Genomic DNA, 19,198 nt, shown 5'->3' on the forward strand with positions numbered 1-19,198 from the left:
GGGTTTTCTATTAAGATCAAAAACCCTCAAAAAAATATTCAAAAATAATATAAAAAAATTATGACTCAAAATATAAATCATAAAAAAAAACTAAAATGTTTCCTACGTTGTCCTTGTTCCATACAAAGAAAAAAAACCACCTAGAATCGAACCGAAACCGAAAGAATCGACGAAAATGAAACAAAAAGCCAAAACCGGACCACATCAATCGAAATCGAAAAAACCAATCAAAACGAAACTAAAAGAATTCAAACCGAACTGAAAAAACGGACAAAAACGAGTCTGGAATCGACTAGAAAGAAACAAATGAATCCAAAACCCAACACGTCACGGGTGAAAACTCGTGTTGGCTTGAAACCTGAACCGAACCCGTTCCAATCTGAAACCCTTTTCGTGTCGAAAGCTATCTTGTACCAAAACCCGTTCCGATCCGAAACATGTCAAATTTCCTTATGATACTAACCATCTCATCCCATTTCTTTAAACTTGTCGACCCATTTTGACCCGAAAATAAAATGATGGAATTTTAAATGACTCATTTTGACCCATTTAGTTAAAACTTTTTACCCAAACCAACTCATTTAACTTTTAAAACAATTCAAATTAACTTATTTAAAAGAGTTTAGGTTAAAATTGTCACCCTAATTTTGATGTTTCAGTCTAATTCAGCCAAAACACAATCAAAATTGAAACCCACCAATCTAGAAAACTTCAAACTAGCTTTTAAACATGAGACCTCCATTCTAAAACTTAGTCATCACCCCCAACAATTGAAAGAAAAATCAAAGGCTAGGTCCTACATAAGTACATATTCACAATTCATTAAAAACATGTGGAAATTAAAATATATAATTTCTAAGAAAATTCTTATAATAACCATTTTAATAAGAGAGAACCCCATAATAGTAAAAAAAGAAAAATTAAAAATCTAAAATAACTCTTTAAACAGTGTCTAGGGCGACTCCTAGGTAATCGAGCCCATGAAATTCAAAAATGATTTGAATTCCGTCGACTCAGTCCAAATTTTAAGTAATTACGTCTTCCGCGGCCAAATTTTAAGCAATCTCATCTGCTCCGTTCAAAGTTTTGGAAAGAAATAGATGCAAAAAAACACATAAATGGAGATCAAAATGTATAAACGGATGCCAAAATGCATAAATGGATGTCAAAACGTATCATCGGACGTCAAAACACATAAATGAATATCAAAACACATAAATAGATGCTAAAACGATAAATGGACATCAAAATACATAAATTTTGTCAAAACGCATAAATGAAGACAATTTTCTGTTTGTTAATCGTTAACAAGATACATAAAAAAAATATAAGATTCATTATTTATTATAGGTTTATTGAATTTTAATAATCCAAACTTTGGCCTATGGCCGATATTAATCCAAACTTAAGAAAATCTCTAGATTAATCCCAACTTTCACTCTGTTGGCCTCCACGGAGCCTTTTCTTAACAGGATCTAACCCGGTTATTTTTAGGGCAAAACATGTCATTTCTCCAAATTGAGGGGACAAATGAAAATTTTATTTAACTTAAAAACACACCACCAAGGGCGCCGCCACCACCATCACCGCCAACGTCGCCGCCACTGCCGTCGTCGACACCACCACTACGACCTCCGCCACTGGTGGCGGAGACCACAATGGTGGTGGTGGTGACGGTGCGACGATCGCGGCGATCGCAGTGGCGACGATGGTCACAGGGTCGACACCGGTCGCGATGGTGATGGTGTCGAGGGTCGTGGTGGTGGAAGTGTCGGTGGAGACGATCGTGGTGGTCGTGGCGGTGGCGACGATGGTGGTGGCTCTCGTGGCGGTGAGTTTATAAGTTAATTTACATTTTTCGTTTGCCCCCCTCGGTTTGTAGAAATGACATATTTTGCCCTAAAACTAACCGGGTTAGTTTCTTTTGAGAAAAGGCTCAGTGGAGACCAATAGAGTGAATGCTGAGATTAATATAGGGAATTTCATAAATTAGGATTAATATCGGCCAATAGACAAAAGTTTGGATTATTAAATTCCAATAAACCTTTATTATATTATAACAACTAGGGGTGCAAACGAGTCGAGCCGAGCCCGAGTAGGCTCGTTTAACTTACACAGAGCTCGAGCTCGGCTCGTTTCGAGCTCTATTTTTAAAGCTCGAGCTCGGATCGTGAGTGGATTTAGAAGCTCGAGCTTGGCTCGTTTACTATTTATCAATTATTTTTTATATAATTAAATTATTTATATATTTTTTCTATTATAATTTTATGTATAAAAGAATATATATTATTTAGTTATTTTTATTTATTTTTTCATTACATTATTTTTATTAATTATGAATTATTAAATATATATTTTTAAAAAAATATATAAATGGCAGGCTCGTTTAGGCTCGCGAGCCGGCTTGAGCTCGATAAGTAAAGCTCGGGCCCGGGCTCGTTTATTAAACGAGCTTGTTTTTAGGCTTGAGCTCGGGCTCGGGCTCGGGCTCGATAAAGCTCGACTCGAACGAGTTTTTTAATAAGCCGATCTCGATTAGCTCGCGAGCAGCTCGGCTGATTTGCAGCCCCAAACAACTTTTCAAAACATAAAAAGGCGACAGTCGGCTAGTGGTGTTCCACCAGACAGATACTAGACAATAGTAGACATCTCATGCCCCATCTGACGTGGAGCTACCTAATATTATTCCACATCACCTTTCTTTCTTTCTTTCTGTACCCCTAACACTGCCACAACCCAACCCTTGATTTTATTTTATTTTTATCCCGCCACCGCTATTTTCACCGTCGACGCCTCCGCCTTATGGCAAGCCTCTGTTTCACTACTCAATTCAATACACCTAACAATGACGTCATGTTATTCAACCACAACACCACCACGTACAAGAGACCTTCCGTCTCCGCCAATGTCTCCAAATCAAAGGCTGAAGCCACGTCAATGACTGCTGTGCTGCAACCACCACCGACAGTGATTAAAGTGTCTCCGTCTTCACTTCAGTACGAATCAGGCATGTTAGGAGCCGTACCCGACCATAAGGTGGAGGTAGGCAACGGTGCGTTGACTGAGATGGAGTATTTGACCAATATTTTATCGTCTAATCGAGTTTATGATGTCGCCATTGAATCGCCGTTATCGCTCGCGCCTAAGCTTTCCGAACGCTTGGGAGTCAATGTCTGGCTTAAACGTGAAGATCTTCAGCCGGTAAGCTCAATTCTAAACTCGCATTTGCAGTTGCTTTGATTCAAATTAGGTCATTATAATTGTGTATATTGCTGTTTTTGGTTCTCAAATTATAAGTTTAGGCCCTGTTTGTTTTTGCCTCTTTTCTCTTAATAGAGGAAAACGTCTGATTCGGTCAGACGTAATCAGACGTGGGGCTGTTTGTTTTTTTTCTGGCATTAAGAGGTTCAGCGTCTTAATAGCATCTGAATCAGTATGAGCTTTTAGTGGGTCTGAAAACCTCTTAACCAAAAAAAAACATACGTTTGTCTCCGGCCTCCATTAACTTCTAACCCGGAGACTAGGCTCCATCTTCGACGACTAGAGGTTCGTCTCAAGCCTCCACCTCTTAATGATTCAGATTTCAGACATTTGAACCACCTCTTAACATTCCGATGTGGTATTCAGATTCAGACTTAAATCTCTAAAGAAAACAAACAGGGCCTAGTCTGTTTATTGACCTAAAACTGAACTCTAATTATTCATGTTTAGTGTTAAACTTATTACATCTGTATTTGTAACTGTTGATAATGACACCAAATGCTCCTGTTTATAGCATGTTAGCATCATTCTCACAAACCTTAACAAAATAAACCGATAAAATTATCCGTTTTGATGCACTTTCTACGATAAGCGAAAGAGAAAACCCAAAAATGTAGTCGTAAATTCATGATATAAAACAAAAGGGTACAAAACATGTTTGCTTTTTTGTTTCTTATCGTGTAATGTTCAGGGGTGCAGCTTGTTAAGCACCCCCTCCCTCTTTTTCGCTCAGTAGTGTAAACAGGGCCGACCTTTAGGGAGGGCTGGGTGGTCGACGCCCCCGGCCCGATACCCCGTTAGGCCTGAAATTAAAAAAAAAATAAAAAATTATATGTATTTTTATGAAAAACAAGATATATATTTAATGTTTAAACTCAATTACATAACAACTAGTTTGGCTTAGTGGCAAAGGGGTATTACTCTCAATTCAAAGGTTGTGGGTTCTAGTCTCATTTGAAACATGTTTAAGCCTATTTTTATATAAAAGTATTTTTCACAACCCAAATCATAACAAAGTATGGCCATTTAAAAATTAAATTGTTTAAAGCCAACAAAATACTCATTTTACTTGAGGCCCAAAATATTTTCGCCTTTGGCTCAAAAATTTTTTTGGCTTCTCGGAGTCGGGCCTGAGTGTAAATTTACGCGTTTTCGTCTGAAAATTTTTATACGTGGTGTAAATTTACTTGTTTTCATCCGGCAACCCCCCGCGCGCACACACACGTGGGGCCATCTTTGTCCAAACTATCTGCTGGTAACGTTAAAACTTACTACCAAGTCCATGTGCTGGTATGGGTGTCAAACGAAAGATAAACACATTTTTGAAAAGTAATTAAAAACAAACAAGGTGTCACATGTATGTGGCCTGATAAGGTGAGAGTATTGTTACTCCAGCTATTGGTTAATGTAGATATATAATTAGCATGTGTTCCTGTTAATGCTTATATAAATTATATCAAAAGTATGTTGTTTAACATACCGTATGATAATTGAGTTTGCAGGTCTTCTCATTCAAGCTTCGTGGAGCATATAATATGATGGCAAAACTCCCAAAAGAACAGCTGGCAAACGGTGTCATATGTTCGTCTGCTGGCAATCATGCTCAAGGTGTTGCGTTAGCAGCCAAGACACTTGGCTGTGATGCTGTGATTGTCATGCCAGTTACCACACCTCGGATTAAGGTTTTGCTTCATGAATCATGATTACATGTAATTTATTCAGCCTTTATAGACCTTATGGTTACTTTATTGTTGAATGACGTGTTTAGTGGGAGTCCGTTAAGAGATTAGGTGCGACGGTTGTTCTTGAGGGTGATTCATATGATGAGGCACAAGCGTATGCTAAAAAAAGAGGTGAAAGTGAGAACCGAACTTTCATTCCTCCCTTTGACCACCCAGATATTATAACGGGCCAAGGGACCGTTGGAATGGAGATCGTTCGCCAAATGCACGGTCCAATTCACGCCATATTTGTGCCTGTTGGTGGTGGCGGTTTGATAGCTGGTCTTGCTGCTTATGTGAAGAGAGTATCACCAGAGGTAAGTGTGTTTAGTCTTAACCTTACCCAAAATTTAATTTTGACATAAGTGGGACCCGTGCAGGTACGGATTATTGGAGTCGAGCCTACTGATGCCAATGCAATGGCTTTATCTTTACATCACGGGCAACGAGTAGTTCTTGATCAAGTGGGTGGCTTTGCAGACGGTGTTGCGGTTAAGGAAGTCGGTTTGGAAACGTTTCGGTTATGCAGGGAATTGATTGATGGTGTGGTTCTTGTCAGCCGTGATGCCATTTGTGCGTCCATAAAGGTGCTCCCCCCCAATCTGTTTAAATATTCTCTAGTAGGCTTGCAATTTTAAATCTGCTAGTAGGCTTGCAAACGAACTGAACGAACAGAGCTGTTCTTGTTCGTTCGTTTAACTTTAACTGAACAAACAATCGAACACGAACAATTAAATGAACAGGGTTATCTTGTTTGTGTTCGTTATGAACATGTTTGTTTATTTTCGTTTGTTTACAGTATAAGTGAATGGTTCACGAGCGAACATATTGAACATAGATGAACTAACATAACTGAGCTAAGAGCCTTAGACCAGTTAAAAGTATTGTGAAGGACAATGGGACAAACATTTATAAATGAATATATTAACGAGCATAAATGAACAAACTTAAAACAAACACAAACTAACACAAATATAAGTGAATACACGCTAACGAATTTAAATGAACAAACGCAAACGAACAAAATATTTTGTTCATATTTGATCGTTTACTAAATGAAATTATTTTCTGCCGAACGGTTCACGACATGTTCTCTGAACGTTTGGTTCGTTTACAGGCCTATCTGCCTGGAATAATCAGTTTGAAATGAACATTTTATCTGTATTTTAAGAAATTTCTGTTTAGATTCGTTGGGTCTACCTTCCTTTTTATTAATTAATTATAAACGTGTTTTTGGTGTAGGACGTGTTTGAGGAAAAAAGGAGCATTTTAGAACCATCAGGTGCACTTGCGCTTGCTGGAGCCGAAGCATACTGCAAATTCTATAATCTTAAGGACGTAAATGTTGTAGCTATAACCAGTGGGGCCAACATGAATTTTGATAGATTAAGGTTGGTAACCGAACTTGCAAATGTTGGTAGACAACGAGAGGCTGTACTCGCAACTTTCCTGCCTGAAGAACCTGGAAGTTTTAAACACTTCGCTGAGCAGGTTCCTGTTAAAAATTTTAATATAAACAGCTGACATTATTAAATGTAAATATTAATAATTTTTGTTGGCAGGTTGGGAAGATGAATATTACCGAGTTTAAGTATAGATATGAATCTGAAAAGAAACCAGCTCTCGTCCTATACAGGTAAGCTTTTTTATTTTATTTTTTTCTTATAACCGTAAGAAACAGTTATTTAAGGGTCTGTATAAAACTGAAATAACTGAACTGTAACTGGAATAACCGACATAACCGAACCCAACAAAAAACCAATGGTTTGGTTTTATGCTTTTTAAAACACCAAATTTTTGGTTCTGATATTTGTTTAAATCTATTTTTTGACACGCTCTGCTTAAAACCAATATTTGTTTTCTGATTGTTATAGTGTCGGTCACCATACGAAGTTTGAACTCCAAGAAATGGTGGAGAGAATGGAGTCACATAAACTTAAAACCATTGAATTTACAAACAATGACATGGTTAAAGATCATTTACGCCATCTGGTAACATTCTTCTCTATTTCCATTATTTTTTAACAAAACACTTCATACTCAAGTTCCTGGAATAAAATGTGGTGTCAATTATCAGATGGGTGGCCGAACTAATGTAGAAAATGAGCTTCTCTGTCGGTTTGTTTTTCCCGAGAGGCCAGGGGCGTTGATGAAGTTCTTGCACGCACTTAGTCCATGTTGGAACATCAGTTTGTTTCATTACCGCGCTCAGGTTTGAGTTGCATGACACGGTTTTTAAAATTACTATTTCACCTTTTGGATGTTATGTTGGTGATTCTAATGTTTGGTTACCATATTTTCCAGGGAGGAATGGGGGCGAATGTTTTAGTTGGTATTCAAGTTCCAACAAATGATTTAGATGAGTTTCGGTATCTTGCGAATAATCTTGGATACGAGTATGAGGTTGAGACTGATAACGAAGCATATCAGCTTTTGATGCGTTAATTATCGACCCGAATCATTAGTCAAAAGTAAGTTTGAGCAATAAGGTTCATTTTCTCGATAAAACTGTATTAGTATTTATGCCACAAGAGCACAGGCTGTAGCCCAACACTGACTTTGAGTCCTTGTTCCTACTTTCCAAGCAACCAGATTACTATGGTATATAGATATTAGTATGGGTGTTGAAACAGGAAGAAAATAACCTTAGCTCGATTTAAATAAGGTTTTGGTTAAACTGTTCGGTTCCTTATCCAAATAAGGGTTGATAACTTGATCTATATTTTATATTTGTATGGGTTCTAATGAAATGTATAGTTTCAGGAAAAACAAAATGTATATATATCAAAAGGTTGACTCGTTATCTTTTATGACGGCTAGTGGCGATGGGTGGAGGTGGTAGTAGCAGCGATGAGAGAGGCGATGGGTGGAGTTGTTCAAAAATCAATTTATAGAACATTTATGTTATTTTAAACAAACTTTTTCAAACCAAATTCATTTGGATGAAAAATCATTTGAACTTGAAGTAACACATTCTTAATCATTAACACCCCTGGTGAATTTATTAATGATCAAAGGAAAAATTGAAAACAAAAAACAGTTTTAGGTATTGGCAATTGAAGCAATTACAAAAAGGGAAGGTAGATGATGGTAAAAGGAAAATAATGGGTATTTACTATTTAGGTAATCATATAATATTTCATTGGGAAGTTTGAGATTTCATATTTCATCCATGTATTGAAGATTTGAAGTAATGTTAAATTCCTTATACGGATGGAATTTTTACCAATTCCACTCTCATTCATCTTTTGCAAATCAAACACAATTTTAGACGGAATTATAATTCTGGTTTCTGATTCTCATACTTTTAGAGGCGTCTTACTATATAAAATTAAAATGAAATATAAATAACATTCCATATATAATCTTCTAAAAATCCCCCATTTGTATCGTAACGGTAGAAAACCTTGTATTCTTCATACTCAAGTTTGGTCCATGTGTCAGTTTGGGTGGATATTGGCAATGAAGGATTTGAGCGAAGTCTTGCGAGGTTTTCAGTTCGGATTCCGAGCCTATCTGTGTTTTCGTTCCACAGTGTTTTAGCATCACAATGACTGTCAAGTGACACCCAACGCTATGATTTTTAAAGAAACGTCCAAGTGCAACCAAGTTAATCAGGGCAATAAATACTGTTGTGAAAATAGAAAGTGACAGTGGACTGTAACTACTGTATGACGTGGAGCTACCTTATTTATTCCACATCACCTTTCTTCCTCCTGTAATCCAAATCCCACAACCCTTGATTATTCTTATTATTTCACTTCTCTGCCGCCAGCAGGCCATATGGAGGCACTGTGTTTCACTCCCCAATTCAATGGCGTATGCATGCACTTATTCAACGCCAAAAACACGACGTCGTATACGATACCTTCCGTCTCCAAATCAAAGCCGATCCTATCTGCCACGTCATTCACTGCAACAGCCACCGGCGGTGATTAAAGTGTCTCCGTCTTCACTGCAGTATGAACCAGGCATGTTAGGAGCCGTACCGGATCATAAGGTGGATGAAGGTAACGGTGCGTTGAGTGACATGGAGTATCTGACCAATATATTATCATCATCGAATCGAGTTTTCGATGTCGCCATTGAATCGCCGTTATCGTTCGCGCCTAAGCTTTCCGAACGCTTGGGAGTCAATGTCTGGCTTAAACGTGAAGATCTCCAGCCTGTAAGCTAGCTAGCTCACATGCATATATTTGAAATTATATATTTTCATTTAAATTAGGTCATGATCTGATTCTTAAATTATAACTGCACTAGTCTGTTTATTGTAGCCGTACGTGCAAATTCGGTTCGGTTTTGTTACGGGAGGCTTAACCATATGGTATATATCTATAGCCAGATAACCATAACCATAACAGAATGGTCGATTAACCAAAGTTCGGTTTATTGCCCAATGTAGTTTTTTTCCCCTTTGTTCCAATTGAAAATGGTTTGGTTATAGTGTTCCAAGCTCAATTATGAAGTTTAGAAGATGAAATGTGCCGGTTCTTAGCTTCGTTATGATGTTCCACGCTATGTTATAAACAGTTGCAACATAATTTTAAATGTTTGAAGCTAGAAATGAAGGTATAGAAGATGGAAATAGAGGTGTAAGATTTGGAAAATCATAAACATAAAAGGTTTGGGTAGGCTAAAGTCGGTTAACAGAGATGTATTAACTGTAACCATAGCCATAACCAAATGGTCGATTAATTAGATGCACCTAACCATAACCGTCGGTTTACTCACCCTAATTACCTACAACTGAATTCTAATTATTCAAGTTTAATGTCAAACTTATTAATAGAGTTGTAAAATTTAAATTGTTAGTATGTTTTTGTTAATACTTTTGAAAATTATGTCAAAAGTATGTTGTTTAATTTTAACATACTGGATGACAATTGAGTTTGCAGGCATTCTCGTTTAAGCTTCGTGGAGCATATAATATGATGTCAAAACTACCAAAAGAACAGCTGGAAAAAGGTGTCATATGCGTGTCTGCTGGTAATCATGCTCAAGGAGTTGCAATAGCAGCCAAGACACTCGGCTGTGATGCTGTGATTGTCATGCCCGTTACCACGCCCCAAATCAAGGTTTTTTTGCTTCATAAATCATGAATAATACATGTAAATTAACTATTTAGTCTTCATATTGACCTTATGGTTACTTATTGTTGAATGATGTGTTTAGTGGGAGTCGGTTAAGAGATTAGGTGCGACAGTTGTTCTTGAGGGTGATTCGTATGCCGAGGCACAAGTGTACGCTAAAAAAAGAGGTGAAAGTGAGAACCAAACTTTCATTCCTGGTTTTGATCACCCGGATATTATAGCGGGCCAAGGGACTGTTGGAATGGAGATTACGCGACAGATGCATGATCCAATTCATGCCATATTTGTGCCTGTTGGTGGCGGCGGTTTGATAGCTGGTATTGCTGCCTTTGTGAAAAGAATATCGCCAGAGGTTAGTGTGTTTATTCTTGACCCAAATCTAAGGATTAATTTTTGTATATACCCTTACAAACATGAAAAGTTTCATATATATATATATGTGAGTGTGTGTGTGTGTGTGTGTATATATATATATATTCTACCAAAACTAAAAAAATATCATATATACCCAACTTTAATGAGTTTTCATTTAATATCATAAGTGGGACCCATCCAGGTACGGATTATCGGAGTTGAGCCTACTGATGCAAATACAATGGCTTTATCATTACATCACGGGCAACGGGTAGTTCTTGATCAAGTTGGTGGCTTTGCAGATGGTGTTGCGATAGAGCAAGTTGGTTTGGAAACTTTTCGCTTATGCAGGGAATTGATTGATGGTGTGGTTCTTGTCGGCCGTGATGCCATTTGTGCATCCATAAAGGTGGGCATGCTTAAGTTTTTTCTATCGTTGTAAATAGATAAGGGAAAACTTTTAATGTTAAATCTGCCAGTAGGCTTGTAAATGAACTGAACGAACATGAACAGAGCTGTTGTGTTTGTTCGCTTAACTTTAACAGAACAAACGATCGAACAAACAAATAGATGAACAAGGTTTTTTTTTGTTTGTGTTCACTCGTTAAGAAAATCAACATGTTCATGTTCGTTTATTTTCGCTCGTTAACAGTATAAGCGAACGGTTCACGAACGAACATAATTGAACATAGATGATCTAACATAACTGAGCTTAAACCGGTTAAATGTATTGTGAAGAACAAAGTGTCGGACATAAAAAGTTATTAAAACGAGACTAAGTAGTAATGTGTTAAAGAATTTATAATGAATATATTAACGAATTTAAATGAACAATCGTAAATGAACGTTCACGAACCTAAAGGAACAAAATATGTTGTTCATATTCTTTCGTTTGTTAAATGAACAAAGACAAACGGTTCACGACCTGTTCACTGAGTGTTCGGTTCGGTTACAGGCCTATCTTCCAGGAAAGATCAATTTGAAATGAACATTTTATATGTATTATTTCAAATTTCAAATTTAGACACACGTTGGGTATGTTTTCCTTTTTTTTTCTCTAATTAACTATAAAAGTGTTTTGGTGTAGGACGTGTTTGAAAAAAAAAGGAGCATTTTAGAACCATCAGGTGCACTTGGCTTGCTGGAGCTGAAGCGTACTGCAAATTCGTAATTTAGACACACGTTGGGTATGTTTTCCTTTTTTTTTCTCTAATTAACTATAAAAGTGTTTTGGTGTAGGACGTGTTTGAAAAAAAAAGGAGCATTTTAGAACCATCAGGTGCACTTGCGCTTGCTGGAGCTGAAGCGTACTGCAAATTCTATAATCTTAAGGACATCAACGTTGTAGCTATAACCAGCGGGGCCAACATGAATTTTGATAGATTAAGGTTGGTCACCGAGCTTGCAAATGTTGGCAGACAACGGAAGGCTGTGCTCGCAACTTTCGTGCCTGAAGAACCTGGAAGTTTTAAACGCTTTGCTGAACTGGTCTGTTTTTTTTTCTGTTAATTGTTTTAGTAAAAATGACAGACCTTATTAAATGTTGATAATAATTTGTGTTGGTAGGTTGGGAAGACGAATATTACCAAGTTCAATTGTAGATATGAACCTGAAAAGAAACAATCTCTTGTTCTGTACAGGTAAGAGCCTTTCATTGTTTTTTTCTTATAAACAGTTATCTAGGGGTGTGCATAAAACCGAAGTAACTGAACTGTAACTAGAATAACTAACATTACCGATTTCAATAAAAAACTAATGGTTTGGTTTTATGCTTTTTAAAATACCAATTTTTTGGTTCGGTTTTGCCATTAACTAAAAAGAAAAAAACGAATCAATTGGAAAGGAACCGAACCAAAAAAACTGATAAACCAATTTTAGTAGTATATAAGAAATTGATTAACGAAAGCATTAATTAACAAGGAGACTTAGGCTCAAAGTTTCAGGCCCAAAGTGTCACTTTTTACGGCCCAAAACTTTCAAACCAAAATGGTAAAACCGAAAAAACCAAAACAGAACTGAAGCCATTGTGAAACACAAATTTGAAAACCGAAAAAACCGAAAGATTTTCAAAAACCAGAAAACCAAGTTTTTGGTTCAGTTAAAGCTCAATTTCTTTTTTCTGATTATTAAAATATGTTTCCTGATATTTGTTTAAAATTTTCGATCTATTTTTTTTACACATTCTACTTGAAACTGATATTCATTTTCTGAATGTTATAGTGTCGGTCTTCATACAAAGTTTGAAATCCAAGAAATGGTGGAGAGAATGGAGTCACATAAACTTAAAACCATGGAAGTTACAAACAATGACATGCTTAAAGATCATTTAGGCCATCTGGTAACATTCTTCTCTATTTTAATTATTTCTATAAACACTTAATAATCGAGTTTCTGGAATAACATGTGGTGGCAATTATCAGATGGGTGGCCGAACTAATGTAGAAAACGAGCTTCTTTGTCGGTTTGTTTTTCCTGAAAGGCCAGGGGCATTGATGAAGTTCTTGCATGCGCTTAGTCCACGTTGGAACATCAGTTTGTTACATTACCATGCTCAGGTTTGAGTTGCATGACACGGTTTTTAAAATTACTATTTCACCCTTTGGATGTTGGTGATTCTAATGTTTGGTTACTGTCTTTTCCAGGGAGGAATGGGGGCTAATGTTTTAGTTGGTATTCAAGTTTCATCAAATGATTTAGACAAGTTCCGATATCATGCAAATAATCTTGGATATGAGTATGAGGTCGAGATTGATAACGAAGTATTTCAGCTTTTGATGCGTTAATTATCAACCCGAATCATTAGTCAAGGGAAGTTGGAGCAGTAAGGTTCATTTTATAGATAAACTTATATTAGTATTTATGCCAAAAGGGCACTTTGTAGCCCAACACTGACTTTGAATTCTTGTTCCCACTTTTAAAGCAAACAAATTGCTAATGGTAATATCTTTTAGTATGACTGTTGAAACAACCGGAACAAAATAACTTAGCTCGACATAAATAAGGTTTTGGTTAAACGGTTCGGTTCTGATTAGTAGTAAATTATCAAACTTTGATAGGGTCAAAACTGGTTTTGAGCAAAATGAGTACTGGCCTAACGAGTTTTGAGCGAAATGAGTTTTAATCAAAATATGCAATTTTAAAAAGGACGGTTGGGTTTGAATCAAAATGGTTTCAAGCACACTTTCACTTGCTAATATGAAGAAATATACCAAACTTCAAATGTTGATCTAAATTACATTATCCTAAATTCCTAACTTTCACTCGCTGTAACAAAAAAGTAAAATAAAAAACAAATTATTCGACTGATATCCGAGTCAGCAAACAAATAACTAGCAACTAGTTCTACGAATTTAAGGGTACGATGGAAGAACTGGCCAATTAGAGTAAGATGGAGTAGCCACTGATGATACTGGATCATAGTTCACCATGTAGTTGTTGTCGTCGGTCGCCATGGCAGCTGTAGTGGCAACAGCCGCCTGATGTTGGCCGAGTGTCAACTGATGAGTGTGGTTAGCAGCAGTAGGAATGGTGGCTGCAGATGTGCTCTCAACTGTCTCTTCACCAGACATGTAAGTGTACCCGGTGCTAGAGCCTGCCCCTTGTCTCTTGCTTACTTGTTCTTTGAGTATTGTTCTCAATGCTAACACCTTTAAGGGATTAAAAATATATAGCAATTTTAGAAATTATCTGTTTTCAAATGTGTAAAAATTATATTTTAGAGGAATAATATAATTAGGGATATCAATATACCTCTTCTTGAAGCTTTTGTTTCTCCTTGCATACGGCATCAAACTCTTGTTTAAGGTTATCATACATGTACTCGAGCTGCTTGGTCTTCCATCGAGCACGTCGGTTTTGGAACCACACAGCAATTTGTCTCGGCTGCATACCGAGGTCATGTGCTAGCTTCATCTTTGTTTCAGGGTCAGGTTTCTTCTCTTCTTGGAAAATATTTTCTAGTGCCTCTAACTGTTCACTTGTTAACCTTTTCTTCTTATCTTGATTGTTGTTTTCATACTCATTTTGGTTCATCTCCATCATTGCTAATGGTGCTTGCATCATTTGATGCCTCATTTCACCCATTCCTGTTTTCATTTTCCATAAACAAGAGTTTATATATTAAAACATTACTAAAATTAAAAAAATAATATATTAATAGGGAAACCCTTTAATTGATAATCAAGTATATGCATGTCTGTATATATTGATGTGTGTATAATGTATGTATGCTAGCTGCATGCATGTACCGATGTACTTTCTGTGTATGTGCGCTAATTAAAAAGCATTATGTTTTTAGAGACTTTATGCATGTGAGCCCTTTTATAAATAATTATCTTAATAAATAATGATTTACCTAATTGTAGTTTATTGTAAAAAAAAGAAAAAAAAATATAGTTATTTATTAAATATTAGCTTGAGACCCGTGTAATATATGAGTAATTAATTAAAATAACTATTTTAGTAAATAATCAATATACAGTTTAACAGTATACTTATCATTTATTATTAATACAATGTCATTATACATGAGTGATGAGTACAGTTCACAAGAATTAAAAATAATTAATTAGTTGATTAACAGCGTTATTTCTTGTGTTTTTTTGAAGCTATACTTTTTAATCAAATTTCTAATTAGGTATATATATAGTTACAATATATAATAAAAAAATGTGATGTAACCTGAAAATATATAAAATATACTATTTATTGTACGCGTTAATAATGATTTTATAAATTGGGTAATTGAAACAAATAAAAATCATTATAAAAATAGCATTTTAATATTTTTAAAATTAGTTAGAAAAAACGTATTTTTAGATTGTTTAGTTATATATAAAAAATGGAAAACATAATTTGTAGGATATTTGGTAATTATTTTATAATCTGTTTTTTTTATCTTGGTATGTTGTTAACGTTAATTTACTAAATTAGGAATTATGCTAAAAATAAATAACATGTTTTTTTGAATGACTAAATATTATATCATACAAGGTTTGAACTTTTAACATCCCATTTAACACCTTAATATTTACTATATTTATATATTTACTAAATGGGTAGTTTTTTTTAGGAATATTGGATTTTAATAATCCCTATTGAATGACATTGGCCGATAATAATCCTTATTCATTTTATAGCCACTGACGGTCCCAAATTCAAAAAAGTTGGCCCTCAATGGTCCTCCGTTAAATATGACTTAACGGCGTTATAGTTTTTTCTGAATTTCATACCAATGTTTTAGGGCTTTTGATCGTTAGGAGGATACAAGTCGATTGGTATAAAACTTAGTTCGAAACAGTGCTTCAAAATGACAAAACAATGCTTCAATTCGGGTGTTTGAACTTACAATTAATCAAAATCAAGTCGTTTAAATCATTGTTTGAAGCTAAGTTTTATATCAATTGACTCGTATCTTCCTTCCGATTAATAGCCCTAAAAAGTTTGTTTGAAATTCGGAAAAAAGTATAACGTCGTTAAGTCCTTTTTAACGGGGGACCATTGGGGGCCAACTTTTTTGAATTTGGGACCGCCAGTGGCGATAAAATAAATAGGGATTATTATCGGCAAATACCATTCAATAGGATTATTAAAATCCAATATTCCTTTTTTTTATTAAATAATATAGATATAGATAATGTTAAAGACCATTTTTCGATGCTTTTTAGTACACATGACTTCATATGTAAATAGTGATATCCGATATTATATTTTATATTAAACATATTCAGAAAATACTTCTTATATATAATACGAGGAATAGTAAGACATGCTGAAAACTATTGCCTGCGTGCATGATAGAATGTCCTTGATAACACACTTTTTACACATCGCGATACTTTAATTAGATCGATTCGATCAAACTCTTACAATAATTTATTTTTTGTTTTATGTTAAAAAAAATGATAAAAATACAATGTTTATTGCTCTTATGAAATTCAAGAAGAAAATATATAACCAATTTTATTTTTATAATAAAAGAAACAAATACGAATAACTTGAAACACATGATGATGAAATCTAAATTAACAAAGGTTTATATATCAAGTAAAGGGAGAAATGATCGATCGAATTACCAGGCGGGTACACGAAGTGATCGTTGTTATAGTTGTAAAGGAAGGCAAACGAAGTTTGTGCTGCGGGTCGAGGAATAAATGTTGGTCTGGGATTTCCACCATTCCATTCCATGCTATCACCTTCTTTCTTGTTATTGTTGTTGTCGTTGTCGATGTCACGATAGATTAACCTACCAAGTAAAGTGAGGAAGTGTGTGTTTTGTTATGGTGCTTTTTGGTGCAAGAAAGGTATGATATATATATATATATATATATATATATATATATATATAGAAAGGTAAGTTTCGAGTTGATGGGGGATCTAAGGGGGATCACAATCTGGTCCAAGATAGAAGAGAAGGTTTAAGATATATATATGTCTTATTATCTCTTTCATTACTCTTCTATATATCTTTATAATCTATATATCCCTAAGATTGTGTTAAGATATTAGCTAGCCATTGTTTTTGAATTTAATTGAGAGCTCCAAAGATTTAAAATTTTGCGTTTAATTCTTTGAAAATAATGTATCTTTATAGTGTAGGGATAGGGCTTTTAATTCAATTTGGCTCAGGCTCGAAAGCTCGGCTCGTTTATTATAACGGGCTACAGTATTGTTGAGCTCAAGCTGGGCTCGTAAAGCTCATGCCAACTCATTTATTTTTTAATATTTACTAAATTCCATATTTTTACATATAACCAAAAATAATTCTTTAATATTAACATATTATGAATATAGAGGTTATAAATTAAAGAACTTTTTTATTAATATATACTAAAGATTGGTTTATAATTTGATCTAGTAGTATAGTGTCTCTCATTACAAATGTAAAAGTGTAGGTTTAAATTGTTGAAAGTGCGGAGGGTTTAAAGGATTTATGATGGAAAAAAGTTGGTTTATATTTTGTTGTCTTTTTCAAATGAATCTAGAATTTTTGAAACAAGGATGGGTAGAATGGTGGGGGCCAAGGTGTGTTGATAAGCTGGTAAGAAGCCAAGAATACTCATTAAAGTGACACAACTTACCCCTGCTACTGCTAAACGCCTATTTAGAAGATTATACCTATCTATCTATATATATATATATTAATATATATATATATATATATGGTGTATGTATATGATAGAGAGAGAGAGTGAGAGTGTTTGTATGTTCTGTTGAGAACACAAACTGATGAACAGAGATATCGTTTCTGTATTCCTCGTGATATTAAGTGGTCCTTGTGTAGACTGAAGACATTAAAAGTTATCAACCCTAATAAAATAATCTCTCTTTATATATACATGTAATCTAACTATACATTTAAAGAACAAGCTTTATGTCAAAATTCCCTTTTCCTATTGGTTGATTCTTATACTTTCCATTTATATCTAGGCATTCTCTAATTTTCATCTTAATTAAATTAATCAAAAATATATTAAAATTAGATTCATCAATGCTATTAAAGTCTTATCTTTATTTTCATTTTGAATGTTTAAAATTGTCATTTATATAGGAACATTTCTAGATATTTCTATTAAGTGACATTTCTAGGTACATTTCATTTTGAATATTTAAAATCGTAGCTATAGTTTCTAAAACCAAATATTCAAAATATCATTTTGAACATTTTATTGTTTTTTGTTGATTTTATTCACCACCTTTATTATTTTCTTAGATAGTATATAATATATAATTTAAATTATTATTTGATATTTCATCAATAGAAAGGATTACGGATTTAATATAGAGATTACGTATAGAGTGAATATATATAGTATATAGAGATTACCGATATTAAATTTTGAATTTTTGTTAAAATATTATATTTATTTTAATTTAAATTTATCAAATTCATAAAGTTGTAAATGTTTGTACCATTCATATTAAATTTTGGAAATGATGACCGATTTGATTAAGGAATGGTTTAATTACGGAAATTGTAAGTTTAAATAAATTTTTGTATATTCTTTGAATGTAATTAATTTGTAAATTTGAATTAATGATTGTATAACTTATGGTGTCAATTTGAATGTAAATTTGAATTAATTAACAATGATTTAATGTTACTATAATTATGGATGTTCACCCATTGACCCATTTACTTAATTTCGGTCATTAAGTTTTAACAATTATAACCAAAATCCATTGTCTTATTATTGTTTAAGAATAACACTTGAGTTACAGATCCATTCTTGACCCATTGACCCATGACTTATAATTACGATTTACTTATAATTACAATAATATAATTCACAATTTACTTACATATATATAACAAAATTATTAACTTTTATTTTCAAACCTTATATGAATTACATTAAATAATATACGATGTTATAATTGATGATTAATTATATTATTATAAATAATATAATTAGCAACTTATATTTTTACATGAGATTATAGTCAACATTTAAATTAAATAATATGACATTTATACTAATCTAATATTTATATTTACACTAATCTAATATACTAATCTAATTATACGAAAAGATAAATTAACACTTTAGTGGAATTGTTGAATAATAAAAATTTCAAAATTTCAAAATACATTCATTACGGAATCCTTTGTAATCGTTCTTACCATAATTTATTTTCAAAATATTCAAATTTACTAAATTTATGTTTGCAATCAATTACCTCACTACATTCCTTCTATAATTTTGTCTGCCCTAATTCATTTGGTATAAATACGTACATTTGATAGCCTAATCCTTACACCATCATAACCTC

The 19,198-nt window shown here is 34.1% G+C and overlaps 2 protein-coding genes across 5 annotated transcripts; one reads left to right on the forward strand and one right to left on the reverse strand.

Moving 5' to 3' along the window:
* The first annotated feature begins 2,798 nt into the window (after positions 1–2,798).
* LOC143530894 (threonine dehydratase 1 biosynthetic, chloroplastic-like) lies at positions 2,799–13,382 on the forward strand. Of its 4 annotated transcripts, XM_077026307.1 has the most exons (10): positions 2,799–3,201; positions 4,764–4,943; positions 5,030–5,299; positions 5,363–5,569; positions 6,225–6,473; positions 6,545–6,618; positions 6,857–6,974; positions 7,060–7,194; positions 7,287–7,453; positions 9,878–10,288. In XM_077026307.1, the coding sequence occupies exons 1-9, from the start codon at positions 2,803–2,805 to the stop codon at positions 7,425–7,427; spliced, it is 1,773 nt and encodes a 590-aa protein (XP_076882422.1). In that variant the 5' UTR covers positions 2,799–2,802; the 3' UTR covers positions 7,428–7,453; positions 9,878–10,288. The 4 variants fall into 4 exon arrangements, with proteins under 4 accessions (XP_076882422.1, XP_076882421.1, XP_076882423.1 ...); XM_077026306.1 differs by lacking the exon at positions 9,878–10,288 and having other exon boundaries at positions 7,287–7,608; XM_077026308.1 differs by lacking the exons at positions 7,060–7,194; positions 7,287–7,453; positions 9,878–10,288 and adding exons at positions 12,847–12,981; positions 13,069–13,382 and having other exon boundaries at positions 2,954–3,201.
* Positions 13,383–13,691: 309 nt separating this feature from the next.
* LOC143530897 (homeobox-leucine zipper protein ATHB-22-like) lies at positions 13,692–14,521 on the reverse strand. Its single transcript, XM_077026312.1, has 2 exons — positions 14,177–14,521; positions 13,692–14,073 (listed from the first exon to the last, which is right to left on the reverse strand). Exons 1-2 carry the CDS (start codon positions 14,519–14,521, stop codon positions 13,777–13,779), a joined length of 642 nt encoding a protein of 213 aa, XP_076882427.1. The 3' UTR covers positions 13,692–13,776.
* Positions 14,522–19,198: the final 4,677 nt, after the last annotated feature.

Source organism: Bidens hawaiensis, unplaced genomic scaffold, assembly GCF_021521415.1.
Source record: "Bidens hawaiensis isolate Kalapana, Puna unplaced genomic scaffold, B.hawaiensis_p1.1 tig00009048_1, whole genome shotgun sequence".
NCBI lineage: Eukaryota > Viridiplantae > Streptophyta > Magnoliopsida > Asterales > Asteraceae > Bidens > Bidens hawaiensis.

Bases quoted from the DNA above. Each gene is read 5' to 3' on its own strand.
- LOC143530894 (XM_077026307.1), top strand. From the start codon at position 2,803: ATGGCAAGCCTCTGTTTCACTACTCAATTCAATACACCTAACAATGAC. The intron at 6,975-7,059 runs GTAACATTCTTC...GTCAATTATCAG, and splicing joins AAGATCATTTACGCCATCTG to ATGGGTGGCCGAACTAATGT. The intron at 7,195-7,286 runs GTTTGAGTTGCA...CATATTTTCCAG, and splicing joins TGTTTCATTACCGCGCTCAG to GGAGGAATGGGGGCGAATGT.
- LOC143530897 (XM_077026312.1), bottom strand. From the start codon at position 14,521: ATGAAAACAGGAATGGGTGAAATGAGGCATCAAATGATGCAAGCACCA. The intron at 14,074-14,176 runs GTATATTGATAT...AATCCCTTAAAG, and splicing joins AACAAAAGCTTCAAGAAGAG to GTGTTAGCATTGAGAACAAT.